This window comes from Pygocentrus nattereri, chromosome 16 (assembly GCF_015220715.1).
Source record: "Pygocentrus nattereri isolate fPygNat1 chromosome 16, fPygNat1.pri, whole genome shotgun sequence".
NCBI classification, from domain to species: domain Eukaryota; kingdom Metazoa; phylum Chordata; class Actinopteri; order Characiformes; family Serrasalmidae; genus Pygocentrus; species Pygocentrus nattereri.
This window is the reverse complement of record NC_051226.1, coordinates 15,033,485-15,049,235: the sequence shown is the minus strand read 5'-3', so window position 1 is coordinate 15,049,235 and position 15,751 is coordinate 15,033,485. Positions and strand designations below refer to the sequence as shown.

General features: G+C 37.4%; 1 protein-coding gene across 1 annotated transcript in view; it reads left to right on the top strand.

Annotated features, from left to right (window-relative positions):
• Window positions 1-15,751, top strand: part of nectin3b (nectin cell adhesion molecule 3b) — a 78,073-nt gene that overhangs the window by 59,899 nt on the left and 2,423 nt on the right. Inside the window, exons 6-7 of the mRNA XM_017718070.2 lie at window positions 940-1,084; window positions 13,348-13,450. Of these exons, the coding sequence (XP_017573559.1) occupies window positions 940-1,084; window positions 13,348-13,450 (248 nt within the window). The remainder of the gene's footprint in view (window positions 1-939; window positions 1,085-13,347; window positions 13,451-15,751) is intronic.

Below are 15,751 nucleotides of genomic sequence, written 5' to 3'. Positions count from 1 at the left end.
ACTTTCGTGCAGCATCATTTCAAAATAGCCTACATGGCTTAGCTTGTTTCTAGCATGGATGTAGCTTATTTATATTTCTGCTAAAATTTAGATGATCCAGTGACATTCTGGGAAAATGTACACAGGACAAACACACCAGGTTCAACACATTTTTATTTACCACAGGGTGCATTAAATGGGATTTTTGAAAACAGAATTTTGTTTCCCATAGAGAAAACCTGGTTATATTAAGATTTCTTCATATGGATATGAAGTCAACGATAGTCAACTGTAATCTATTATCTATGTTCCACCCACAAATATGTTCTTTCTTAGTCACAGGCACACTGTGAGGATAGATCATGAGTAGGTTTGTCATGTAATCGAGCTAACTTTAGCATGGTAGCAAATTTGTTGTTGGTTTTGTCTGTCTAGTTTAAATTATATACAACAATATAGTCACGTTCAGCAGCATAGCAGTCTAACCTGGAAGCTACACACACACACACACACACACACACACACACACACACACACACACATTTTCTAAACCGCTTCTGCGTCACAAGGGAAGCTAAACATCATGTTTGTACAACAATGTAAACTCCAGTTTAATAAATAAGACTGACTAGGATTTACAACAGTTCCTACAACAGAACATTTTAGCAGATAGAGTATAGTTCAGTCGTGAATATGTGGCCGTCTCGTTCTCAGCTTGCACTGTTCAATTATGGTTCACTGCGTTTCAGCAATGTTACTTGCTTTTCTTCATTTTACAGCACTCTGTTGTAGTAGATTGATGTATTTGCTAAAACATTCTGCACATTTTTAAATCTCTGTGGCATTTTAAAGCTGTTCTGTGATCGGGCTCGGCTCCCCCTGCTGTGTTTGAAATGGCATGCTTTATGTAATGTGCAGGTATATGTCTGCTGTGGCCTGACTTGCTGTACTGCCTTGCAGAAATGTCGCAGAAGCAGATGACCTCTTCGATGGCTGTGGCAGGAGCCATTATGGGAGCTGTTTTGGCACTCTTCCTCATCGCTGTCTTCACCATCGTCCTCATCACTGCTCGCAAGGCTCCGCCACCCACCTACACAGACAAAGTGTAAGACTATATTTGCACTCAGCAGTGCAATTTGTCTCGCAATACACTGCATAGGCATCGGTGCATTACATGGATAATTTTAACAATACCAAGATGGAGCAAAATGGACAAAAGACTATTATAGGAGGCTGACATTTCAGTGTATCCATTTAGAGGACCGTGTCTGTGTAAATAATCTCATGACTTGGAAAAATAGCAAATTCTTATCAAAACAGCCATTAAGTACAAGTTATTCATTTTTCTGCACCAAGAAAAAAAACCTGAAAATTACACAGAAGCCTCAACAACTAAATATAATATGACGTTTTTTCTGAATTTAGTATGTCCACCATTTGCCTTTATTACAGCTTCCACTCTTTTCATGAGACTTGGTTTTAATTTTACAAAGAAACCTAAAAGGATACGTCTCCAAAAGTTTAGTGTTAGAAGTTGGTTGTATTTTCTGCTTTTCATGATCCAGGTTGTCCTGAACACATTCTATAATGGTGAGGTCTGGACTGGACTGAGAATGGACTGACTGCTCAACTTCTTACAGTTGAATGATGGACAGAAATACCTGTGGATTTCAGATTGAGCAGGATTAGATTTTCTCCTATTCCTCAAAGATGAAGGCTTTATGTACTGTTTATCTGATGATTTGACAGTTTTGATGCTCTTTCAAGATTGAAAACAGGACAGTTCCCAAAACTGAGACTTCTAATGCTTAATGTGCTTTGAGTTTCCCTTCCTTATGCAAGTGTATTTATTATCTTATATCTTATCTCTTGAAAAATGAATAACTTGGAGTTAATGATGGAAAGAAAATAAATGAAAGATGGACTCTGACTTTTGTGCCTCGTCCTGAGATTGTATAAAAACAAACTTGTGTGTCTGTGTCAGGCTGTTAGCATGAGTCAGCGACCTTTCTGCTCTCAGTCATGCAGTATAGGGCAGGTGGCTGTGTATGGGCACTTACCTGCTGAATTATTGAAAACGCTGTGCTTCCTCAGCCACTTGCTGACCGTCCTTTGAACCTTGACAGACAGATTACAACTGCACTATTACTGCTGTGAGAACAGAGACTGCACACACTGAGCTTTCTGTTGGGTTGATATTTGATATAGTGATGTTTGATGTATGACCTGAAACACTGTTTTCAGTAGCTGGGAATGACTCAGAATACAGGTTTTATTGTTAGACTCAAAGTACAGTTTATTGTCATGCCCACTGGGCTCAACAGAAATGAAATTGTTTCTTCAGGTTATGCTGCTGCAGGAGAGACAGACAATAATTAAATCGACCTTCAATACAGAGAGTCAACATACAATAGCTAGACAATTCTAAAGGTACCCATTTACAATGAGCAAAACAAAACAGCACAAAAACTAGAAGTAATACTCAGAATATTAGTGGAATAATTCCGTGAAAATCAAATACACACAATGTCCTTTCACTCCACATGTTTTCGATCAGCCAAGACATGATTGCTCTGTAAAATTTGTTTTTGTTTCCAGAGCCAATGTAGCTTGCTTACAATAAATGGAGACTTAAAACCAAAATTGTGGTGATTATGCTGAAAAATTCCTATTAGTATGTCATGATATTTATTTTTTCAGACATCTGATCAATTGGAACAGAGTAAAATCAGCTAGTAATGCAAAATCTTATGAACTATGAATACACTAATTTTTGTTCAATATTTGGCATAGTATATTGCACTAAATCCATTTAAACAGGACTAACTTTGCTCTCTTTATACTGAAACATGCAGCTGGAGCAAATGCTCCAAAATCACTTGAAATAAACTCTCTTTATATTAACTTACATTCAAGGTTTTTGCCTTTTGTAAAGTTACCATTTTCTTTGGCTATCGAAAATATACTGGAAGTAATATTGACATTTTAACTGAATAATTCCTGGAAAAAACTAATTTACACGTTTTTTTCTGTACTCTGAATGTGCTGCACCAGTCAGTTGACATTGTTGTCTGAAATTTGCCTATTCAGTTTTACACTGAAGCTATGAGGCTAATGTAGCTAACAAGTAACAGAAGCTTAAACCTATCCAGTTAGCACTATGCAAACCGCACCCATAAATCATCACATACTTGCCTCAAACTGTGTCCAATTGTTAAGAAATCTCTACTGTCTTATGAGCTTTCTATAACCACAATATACTTTTATCTATAAAAAAAAACAAAAGTCAGGATTCAAGATGGCTGCTACTACTGTTCTAGACATGCAAAGCAGTTTGGACAGATACATGTCTTACCTGGTCACATTTGACTTTAAAGGAAAATCGTGGTAATTTTATGCTGAAATATCCCTTTAAATGGCCAATAGACGGTGCAAATGAATTGAAAGTCCATGTTTAAATAGATGAAGACAGTTTAATATATCTTTACAGTACAGTTATATGTGTAGAAGAGGATGATGTTAATTATTTCACCTGTAATTTCTTTGAGGTAAACACTCCAGGATGGAACAGTGTGTATGAATGTAGATCAGATGATGGCATGCAGACGACCCATCTTGTCAGGATATCATTAAGTGCATTATGCTTCACTTCAGCTCCACCTGCTTCACCTGTTGCCCTGTCTGGATGAGGCCCTTCACGCTACAGCGCCTCTCTGTGGATTAATCTTTGATTAGCCACACCAGCTGTACAGGGATTTCATTTGGTCAATAACCACTGAGCCCAGAAACCCAGTCAAGCCTATAAAAGGTCAGCAGCACTTGTTTTAATAAAAGGCAGTTTGTGTTAGTTTGAGAAACTGGAAAGGCAACTGTATGTCATCGAGAAGATATGGAAAAAAATGTATTGTTTTTCTTTATTTGCTTTCTCTTGAAATACAGAGACAGTTAACTTCTGTGATTTCAGCACTCTTTAAAGCCAAGAGAGTTCAGCAGTTTTTAAAAGGGGACCTGGAGTTTTTTGTTTGTTTTCATTTGTCTCTGACATGCAGAGCTGCCCATTTCTCATGTTATTGCATGAGTGTCTCTAAAGATCAATCCCCACATGTCCCTTTTGAGAGAGGCCAGGGGCCTATGAGTTCTCATAATGCCCCTCTCATGCACTCCAGAGTGTTTGCTGTCTAAGAAACCCTACTGAGGTGCCTCTGTTTGACTGTGTGTAAAGAGCACGCTGCTTCTTCTAAATTGGATGTAAGTTCATTTTTGGTGGTTGCTCTGCAATTTCTGCTGCTGGTGGTTTCTCACCAGTGTTGGGATAGTAATTCATCGTAACTCGTTACAAATGAACTGCTTCTGTCAAACTTTGTGATTATTTTACTCATTACTTCCTGGACAAAGTCTTTTGACTACTCCATACTTTAATTCTATGTTACTTTCTAAAACCTATACAAATCTGTACCAACTGGAACATGCAAGGAAAAATCCAATACACCTTTTCAGTCATTTATTCAGAAAGAATAACCAGTCACAGTAAATACTGTTTAAAAGGCCTGTTACTATACCTGCCTTTGAGAATTTATGCTCGATTAAAACTGAACAACTGCTGTACATCCATCTACTTCCGGCTCTGTTGCTAAATTTCCTTCGGGATCAATAAAGTATCTATCTATCTATCTATCTATCTATCTATCTATCTATCTATCTATCTATCTATCTATCTATCTATCTATCTATCTATCTATCTATCTATCTATCTATCTAAAACCTACAAACTAGACAAGAGCATCACTCCAAAACCAGCTGCCTCAAATAGAATCTGTAACAATGGAAAGTAAAGCTTACAGAGCTGTTTCTGAATGAAAATTGAGTTGGGTCTGTGTGGGTGAGGTTGAGGTTCTCACTTCTTCAGCATAAGGATTATTATCCATCAGGTTCATATTAGCATAATTAAAGACTGTGTTAGTTGCACAATTAAAGTCACAAAGTCAGTTGTGATAAGTAGCACATGCTGGCACAAATTATGTACACGGACAGGCACAAATAATCTATATAGAAGAAATTTCTGTTTCAGATGCACTGTGCATAATTAATATTGTTGTCTTAGTGACATATGAGAAAAAAGAAGTGTTATTAATTCAGTAACTCTGTGATTAACTGCAATGCATTATACTACTCAAAAGTCAAATGAAAAGTATTAGATATCATTTATTATATAGCTGTCAGTTACAGTTTAAAACTTTAACTAAGCCTCATTTTTTGTTCAGTTTGAAACACTAACCTGCACTGGAATCATTTTCAGCACTTCTTCAGTGTGATTGTTGACTTATAACAGCTGTAACAGTTATTAGTAGTGCTTCCTTTTTTCTTATTATCATATTTATTATTGGGGTATTTTGCTAAAATATCCCTAACAACTGCAGATCAGAGTAAGAATTTTAGCAACACATTAGAAAGTTTGGAAAAAAAAGCCAATATAATGGGCAGCAAAATTGAATCTCTATTGAATATCTGAATATGTATATTATGATTGCTGTTGATATTTGTTTTTGTGTTTCAGTATTGATGTTAAAAGCATGAGATATCAGTATGTCTAATTGTAGGTTTTATGTTTGAATTGCTGTATATATACTTTAGCCTCCTGACATTACAACACACGTTTCTCAGGCCTCATAGTAATAGTAATATTAATCTTTTACTGTACATATTCATTATTATATATTATTATTATTATTCACCAGAAATCTAAAACATTGATGTTCAAATGAAAGAACAGAACAGTTACAAACTATAAAAGAAATAAAGAGGTCCAGTACACTAGCTAGCTTGAACAACCGTGTTATTAATATATATTTAAAAACACCTTGTTTGCATTCCTAATATTCTCTGGAATATTACTTCAGAGTTTTGGAGCTATATAAAAGAAAGATCCTTCACCAACTATGTAGAACTACTTAAATACTTAATTAAACAGGGCTGAAACCAGTTCTACAGTGATGATTGATGCTGTTCTCATGAGGATGAGGTCACAGTGTATTCACAGATTAGGCACTTTCCAGTTCACTCAGAAACAATAATGCCTGGAAATACTGCAGGGGACCAGGGGGCATTTCTGGGCATGTAGGGTTCACTCATGTGATGCAGAATATAGCAGCCCTTTTCTCAGACGTATCTCATTTTCTCCCACTGCACAAGTGACACACTGTGAAATGCTGTTCTTTGCATTTCTTCAACTGAACTCTCTTGATGGCATCAGCGCTTGAAAATGTCAGCTGTCCCAATCTGCAAAGTACTTCAGTACTTTAAGCAAAGACTAGCTCTCTTGCGCAATGTCTTACCATATTAACATTTTCACAATCAGAATCAGAATCTGGATCACACACACACACACACACACACACACACACACACACACACACACACATATATATATATATATATATATATATATATATATATATATATATATATATATATATATATATATATATATGTGTGTATGTTTATATACAAGCCGAGAGTCCAGGCCTCAGTGTCATTGAATGTGTTTGGGATATTACTTTGATCATGAGAAGCAGAAAATCCAACCAATTTCTAAGACTGAACTGTGGTGGTAAGTAAGTAATAAACGCAAAGGATGGATTCACTGAATAATTTTTAAAAATTCAGTTGTTTAAGCTTGTGTGTAATTTTTTGTTAAATATGTTTTTTGCTATTTCGGGTGCAGAAACATTAATTACTTAAAGGCTTTTTTTTACTGGTAATTAGATAAATTAATGGTTGTCCCTGACAATATACAATAATGTATACATACATATGAAAAGTACATCATGTAATTGTAGAGGTAACTGACTACAAAGAGTGTAAATACACAGGTATGAAAGAAGAGTCCTATTCATGGGGACTATTGCACATGGGAAGAAGATTTTTGAGTAATGCTGTTTTGGTTTTCATTGCTCAGAGGATGATGTAAAGAGGTAATCATCAGGGTGGGAAAAGTTTACAATGATTTTTCCCACACAATTCTTTATCCTGGACTCATACAGGTTCTGGATGGCTGAATAGGCTACACAGCAATGAAACCTCTCCCCAGTGCTCTTTGGCCCTCTGAGATGGTCATGTCTGTTCTGTCTTACCGCTGATCCTAGCTCAGCCTCGGCCTGCTGGAGCTTAGGCTTGAAATGGCTGTAAGCTGCATGCAGATCAGTGTGTTGGGACAGCTGGTGCTGGCCTGATGGATGGTGGTGCCACTGCCTAGTAGACAGCAGGGACTCTGGCTGAGAGATAAGCAGCAGCAGGGCTTTGACATACTGGGCTGGAGTACATATTGGAGAAGGAAAAATGTCCACACGACGCAGCAGTTAAAGCTGATGTTATTTGCCCCAACAACTACTGTACAAAAGCTTCCTCTATAAAAGTTGTGGAATTTTGTTAGTAGATAGCCAGAGGCGATCAGCAGAAGTGTTTTAGAGCTCTTTTACTGTTTTTGTAGGGATGATGTAGAAGGTTTGGGTTGCCTAAAGAGTGTTTCACTTGATGATTTTTAACCTTTTTTACAGTAGACATAAAAAAGTGTTCCTCAACTAAAACTATACATTTTTTTTTCAATATTGTTGATTTAATATATTTTGTTGGAAAAATATATTTACAACGATTTACAAAAGGCTGAAACAAACTGGATTTTCATTTTTGTATATGAGCAAGCAAGTCCACGTTTAAAGTGTTTACTGGTTTCAAGTGCTAGTGTGACAGTTTTATTGTACCAGATTTTTAATGTCAAGAAAGCTGCAGTTGTTCTGTCTCAACATGTCTTTATCTCAGCCTGGCCATCTTTATAAAAAGATGTGAATACTTTTCACAGCAGGGGCTTCTCACACCTCCCCTTCACCCCTCATTGCAAAAAAAAATTAAAAATATCAGTTGATGGAAAAGCCACTAGGAGGATATATTCTTCACATAATGTAAAGATTTACGGTAGGTTTTTTTTTCCTAGGACTGAGTATCCAAGCCAAGAGCTATTTAAGAACCTTTATGATTCTGAGTGTATGATAGCTGACCTGGCGAAAAATACATTAAAGAAATGCAGGGTAACATGAAATGTGGTGAATCTAGTAGCTTGGTTATGTGTAACTCTTCAAAACTGGTATTATCATTAAATTTGCCCCCACTGTAATAAACATTCATTGAGTCATTCTTACATCGACCTTGATGCCTTTATCCTTCACTAGTCAATGTTGATGTGCTTTGGAAAACCTGCCACATTCCCTTTCAAGGTCTTGGCAACTGATAGAACCTGAAATTTGATTGACAGTTGGAAAGGCAAGCAATATTCCAAGCTAGCCCAGGAAAATTTCAAACTGACCTTCAGCTGTGTGTGTCTACATATGTGTATGTGTAGATGTCAAGATTCAGAAAGGGAGGGAGAGATGGAAGGACACAGCTTCCTCCATCATATTGATGTGGAGCCTGAAATACTCGGCCCATGCTCTGCCGATATCCAGGTAGAATCAGTGAGAAGATCCAGGCCTGTCTGCTGTTCTTCCTGTTCATTCAGCAGATGCACTCACCATGTCCCCTCTGTGCACCATGGATCATATCTACTGCCTTCAGGCCTCTATCGCTCCCATAACCTTTCATGGGAAATCCTAATGTGAGTCCATATAGGTTTAATGATTCGTGAAAAGCCTCTTCACATTTTAGCCTTAGCTTTATTTAGTTCTTATGTAGAAAGAACAGGGGACACATTATATAGAGTTAATAGCCCATTGAAAATCAATTATACTCAAATAGAGGAGCTGTAGCAGTTTAAGATTTAGTGTCCATTGGCTGTGGAAAAAATACAAGCCACATTGAACATCCCAAGAGTAAGGGGGGAAGGGTTGGTCTTGTAGGGAAGCCTACATTAGAGCTTTAATTAGGTTTCAAAAGTTTGGCCCGAACTTAAACATAGTTTGACAGAATTAAGGATCCAGACCTGAAAACCAGAAAAACCTAATTGCACCTGCTAAATTACCTTAGTGGCCATGTTACACAGCTACAATGACAGCCATCAGGAGATCTTTAAATAGCCCAATTATAGTTTAAATTCAACTTTTAATTCATCTATGAATGCCTTCGAACACTATCCCATACTGTGTTGGCCTCGTGAACTGGTAGAGCAATACATGTGACCCTAGCTAATAAGTTACATTTTGCATTTACATTTATGGCATTTGGCAGACGCTCTTATCCAGAGGGACTTACAATTGGATCATTTTTACGCAGTTAGGCGAAGGTAGTGTTAGTAGTCTTGCCCAATGTCTCTCATTGGTATAGTGTAGGGTGTTTACCCAGGCGGGGATTGAACCCCAGTCTATGGCGTAGAAGTTAATAAAAGTAAGCTAATAAAACTACAGAGGTAAGCTAAGTCGGGGTAAATTCAGATTGATGTCCATTAAGGGTGGAAGATGGACTACGAGAAAACCAAAAGCGACCAAACCCAAGCCCAACGAATATTTGAGAAATGACATCTGGACCCAACATTTAAACAAATATTTCAAGTTGTACTCACCATCAAGAAGCCAGTGACCACAAGTCAAAGGGCATCTCCATTTTGACACTAAAGTGAGAATAAGCTTTATCTTTTAAGTGCTTTTCTCGTTTTCTCTTCAGTGTAGGAGTAAGGAGTAATTCCTTACTTGTCCTATCACACCCTGGATCTATCTTTGTCATTTAGTGAGTTTCGGCTTAAGTCACTGCAAAAACAACAGCATCGCATACACACCTCAGTATCTCAATCCAGAGGGCAAGTAGAGGCATCTCTCAGTCCACTAGGGAATCCTGGGAATTCAAGGTCAGAACATAGAGTGACCCTATGGAAGTCACTAAAGGCCAGAAGCCTAGCAGAGATTAGGCCAGCAAAAGTCCATTAAGGCATTGAGGCCACACCCTGATCTTAAACCCGAGCTTTCAAATATTTATGTGTCAGGCCTCATTCACGTCAGATTATTAATGCATAGCAACTCAGAATATGAAAGCAGAATAGGAAGTGAAGAGGTACAGTGAAGGAGGATGAGAGATTGACATGTAGAAGCATTGAATGGAAAAGATGAAAGAGAGGAGCATTAAGAGCTGACTGAAGTGGAAGATTTCCCTGCCAGTTTGGAAAGCTTTCTGGGTGGCAAGTTGCTGTCTGGTCTGCGGGGGCTGAAGAAGGAGGCGATGAATGGAATAGGGCTGCATAACTCTTTCCGAATGATTCTTGGCTTTTATGTATACCTGTATATTTTAAACCCTTTAATTGATAATAAACCTTTACATTATGTGGAGGTTTTTTACACAGCTTCTTGTCATATACAAACATAGCTCTTAAAAGACCCATCCACTGAAATGGCACCACTCTGAAGAACAGTTTTGGGCATGTTCACTTTTAAGAGTGTAGGTCAGTGTCTCCCAACCTTGCACTCGTGGCTCTGAAGGCCCTGCACATTTAGTACGGTTCCTGCTTTAATATAACAGTCCATTCCTGCTGATACATATAAAGAAGTTTGACCCTTGATTTCATGCATGAGGATACAGTATGTCTGTTTGTCTGTTCTATTTTAGACCTGATAGTTGAATATTACAGACTGTATGTTTATGTGTGAGAGCTGCTCTTGGTGTCTTGTTGGGACAGGTTTTGTGGATTAGGTCCAGAAACAGGTCAAGCATAAAGACGCCTACCACTCATCTGTGCTCTAAAGCTTAGTCAAGCAATGGTCATTCACTTAATCAGTCTATTGTGTTGGCTTAATTGTGTTCAGTATTAGTCAGTAACTCGTTTCTTGAACTCAAGCTTTGCTGTAAATGTGCTGAGGCCTGGCAGTGACCTCATGACTCTTTGCCTTGATCAATGTTTCATTCAGCTGGAAGATGATGTACCCTTGAGTGCTGCTGAATAAAAATGTGAGCAGTGTAATTATTTGATAATATACACTCTGATAAACAAGTTAGGCACAATGTAAGTAAAATTGCCTTGCCATTCTACTCTCTCTATCTCTCTCTCTCTCTCTCTCTCTCTCTCTCTCTCTCTCTTTCTCTGTCTATCTGTATATCTATCTATTTAAACTGATTAATTTAACTTATTTAACTTATGGTAAATTTGAAGGAAGAAAATGTTAAGATATGGTGTTCTGCTGCAGCACCCTGTAGACCTGTATTTCTGCGCAGTTTTTCAGAACCACATCATATGTCTTTACATCTTAATGTCACACACGCAGGATCAATAAGAAGGTTCAGCTTGATGTTTAGGATTCAAATTAAAATGAACATTATACTGATGAAAACAATGACAATCATAGATAATTCAGTTGCATCTTTGGAGGACACGCTCTTCACCAATTTTTGAGTTCTGAGTACTGAGTTCTCTTTGAATACTTTTTCAATGTGCTTGCCATCATGAGATTTATTCACCCTAGGGGGACAAAGCACAACATTATAAAATGGCCTTGCACATATTGCATGCAATTACACTTTTCCACCAGAGAGGTCTCCAAAAACCCCCAAAACATACATAGTGCAACTTTACAATTATTCTTTGCATTGCATTCTCTTTGTTGCTGGAGTACTTAAATTAACTAATGAGAGGGGTCTTTTGAGGACAGAGAAACAAACAAACCTTGTGCAAGCAAATCACACGTGCATGTGTCTTTATTGTCCTTTATATAATTTACTGTAACACTGTCTTTGCAGAGTATTGATATCCCTTGATTTAGGTATTGCGTAAATCAGTGGGAGTTCATCACCAGATCAATAGGACCAGTGCACATAGTGCTTTGGCTACAGCTAACCCAACACTAATTTTAATACCCTAAAAAGAAATCTTTTTTTTTTTATCTGCAATTTTTTTATAGAAAAACCCCACAAACTTGGGGATCAGCCAAATCACCCCACAACAAAATTTTCAAGTTTTCTATCATCTCCACAAATAGGGCTGAATACATATACACATTGCCAGCTTGCACCACAGTCCTGGTGTTTTGGTTAGAGGTCCAGGGATCCTGAGAAAATATGTCTCAGGATGGGTGAGGGGCTTTGAGACTGTCTGTCACTGAGTTAAAGTAGCTGTACGAGAGAGAGAGAGAGAGAGAGAGAGAGAGAGAGAGAGCACTTGGAACAATACCCTTTCTAAGTGCCCTGGGGAGTAAGAATGAAGGAGAAGGCTAATGCCAGTGTACAAGGTGGCAGACTGAAGTGACTCTATGTGCAGGAAATTTAGTCTTAAAATCCTGATTGTTCCTTGTTTGGCTTGCTCGATTGCCAGTACTGATAGGGAAGTGGAACTGTCTAATTCCTGCACTGAGACCTTAAAGAAGTAGTTTACATAAACATTTTCATCGTCTACTGAAAAAAAAACTACAGAAGCATAACATTTTCGACTTGGCCCCTTTCCAGTGCCTTTCCTTGCTTTATGTTCTAAATGGAGGAAAGATTAAAAACGCTTTGTGTTTACTTTTTTCCCACTGCACTCTAAAGTGTACAGAATTATATTGTATAATTATAACATATATAAATACATAGAAATATGAAATGATGTTTATATATAAAAGTGTTGGAATAAAGCAGACAGCACTAGTACTTAATATGTTTGTTTAATGGTGTAACTGTTGTGTTCCTTTAAACAAACATTTAAAGCATGCCATGCTCTTACTGTATATTCTGTACTTGTTAAATCATTAAAATAAGTCCTTTTATCTTAATGTATGATCAAAAAAGTCTTAAAGACTCTGGTCACCACAGACTACTTTGTAAAAAAGTGTTTTTTTCAACCTAAAAGCTGATACAAGTGGCAGTTGCTTTGAATGAAACAATCCTAAGCAAAATGTTTATTTAGATTAAGAAAGCAACAGTTACATCAGTTGCATCAATTCAAAAGTCTTCAAATCGTCTTCTAACCTCTTCCACGTTTTACACACTACTGTTTAAAAGTACCATTCAATGTTTTGAATAATATGAAAGCAATGTGGTTGCAGATTCTTCCATACAATTATATACACTACTGTTGCAGCCATTTAACTATTTTAAGAAGCTATTTTAAGACATCTCATTTGATATTTTAAGCTTTTTGGGACCATCAAGAAGATATTATATTATTAATAAATATTATACTGTGATTATCTTTACATTTATTTCTTGATGTACCTGTGTACCTTGAGCTTTGACTACCATTTTTCCAAAATGAGAAATTCTGCATGTTGATATTAGAACTACATTCTCAAAGTTCATTTATTTATGTTTTCATTTACTTTACTTTTCACTGAATAATAAGTCCAGGGTTTACTGGGTTAATCCATATTTTAAGGAAATTTGGTGACCTACAGCTTTTTAAGGTTATTTCATGTTGTTCCCCTTGCACAGAATTGATCTGCCTCCAACACACAAGCCACCCCCTCCCTACAGTGAGAGACCCCCTGCCATCCCGCTGGCCTCTCAGGCCCCTCAGGTAGCCTCCGTCTCTCAGGTGAGTTCTGCAGGGGTTTGCTCTTAGTGCAGCCCTGATGACTGTGGCAGATGTGAACAGATATGATTAGCGTGCTCCTTTTTTGTCCATAATGATTATCTATTCACAGCCCTCCTTTAGCTGTCCTCTGCCTTCCTCTGTCATTTATTGTTCTTCTCTTTGTGGACTCTGTGGACTCATTCTCTCTTATCTGTCTCTTTCACTTGTCCCTCTCCTTTCAGCACTCTCACATTATCTCTCTCCACCCAATCATATTAAACAGCACATTTCAGTGTTTATCAGGACTGACACCCGAGAGAGCAGCTAATAACGGCTTTGGTCTTGGTCACACACAGACACACAGAAGACATTTCCTCTAATATGAAAATCCTCTAACTGTAGAAAGCAGTTCTGACTAATAGGGATGTGTTTTCTGCAACATCTGTTTTGGAGACAGAGAACACAAGCATTGTCATTAGGCTGTCATCATTGCTTATGATACTGTGTCTCTCACATTCAGCACTGCTTCATAAGTTGCACAGTAAAAATCTGTACATTTTTGTTTCTTGTGGTTTATTTAATGTATGGTTTATTTCAGTATAATGTATTTGTACTGTATAGTACAGTATGTATTTGTATTTTCTGTATTTGTGTTTTCTAAAGTGGGCATGCTGACTATGTTGACACCATTCCTCAGAAATATAGTCTAGACTAATATATATTAGTCACAAATCAGTCTCAAATAATCAGCCTCACATTAATCAAGTCAGTAATATCAGTCATTACTTAATAAAGACAATGATACGTCATTCAAACATGCAATCAGTGTCCAATGTATTATTTTATCAGTTGCAATCAGTGCTATCTCTACCAAATGAGCAACATAAGCAGCTGCTTAGGGCCCTGCAGCCATGAGGGGGCCTAATAACGTCTGGGCTGTACCATTATGTAGTGTAAAATGCTCAAGTGAGGCAAAATAAGTGACTGGTTAATCAATTTCACATCTGGAGCCAAAAGAAAAAATGGATAAGAAAAAGAAAAGAGAGAGAGAAAGGCAGAAAAAATAAAAAATTAAAGGTTTAACAAAGAGGTTTGCTTACAGATGGTATGTTTTGTTTTTTTCATGGTGTTAATTTTATGCCAGTTCTTATGGCTTGTATGTAACCAATCAGCAAAATCCTGACGCGTGTGGATAAAACAAACAATACTGGTTTTATTATCACTAATACAAAACGTGGTCAATCAACAGGCATGGGTCAAAACCAGAAAACGCAGGAAGAGCGCAATAGTGATCATAACACCAGGTGAACAAAATCAGAAGGGCAACTTTCCCTGTTAATCCAGGTTAAAATACTCAGACGATAATTAATCCAGGTTTACATACTCAGACAGTGATTAGCTCAGGTTTAGTTACTCAAACTGTGATAATCCAGGTTTAGATACTTAGTCTGTGATTAATCCATTTTTAGATACTCAGACTGTGATTAATCCAGTTATAGATACTCAGACTGTGATTAATCCAAGTTTAGATACTCAGACTGTGATTAATCCAGGTTTGCATACTCAGACTGTGATTAATCCAGGTTTAGATACTCAGGCTGTGATTAATCCAGGTTTAGATACTCACGCTGTGATTAATCCAGGTTGCATACTCAGATTGTGATTAATCCAGGTTTAGATATTCAGGCAGTGATTAACACAGGTTTAGATACTCAGGCTGTGATTAATCCAGGTTTAGATATTCAGACTTTGATTAACACAGGTTTAGAGAGTCAGGTTGTGGATTTAGGTACTCAGACAGTGATTAATCCAGGTTTAGATACTCAGGCTGTGAATAATCCAGTTTTAGATACTCAGACTGTGATTAATCCATCTTTTGACACTTAAGAGATTAATCCAGATTTAGGTACTCAAACTGTGATTAATCCAGGTTTAAATACTCAAATTGTGATTAATCTAGAATTAGACACTCAGACTGTGATTAATCCAGGTTTAGACATTGAGACTGTGATTAATCCTAATGCATATGTAAGCGTGAGGTTTATGACAAACAACCAATTACATGAAACCTGAGGAGAAGCCACCAAAGAAGGAAAAGAAAAGTATGCTGCCTAACAAAGCCAGAGTGGGTAATCAGGAGAGTCGAGAGAATTCTCAGGGGGCTGGTAGCTTTTTGGACTGTTTACTAACATTAATGTATAAACTCATGAATATAAGCACAAGAATGCTGAGACAAACTATAAAAGTTAATTTGAAGTCTGTAGCCCCCCATTAGTAGTCCAGCCTGATGTACTGATTATAACCAAGTCTCATACAGTGGAT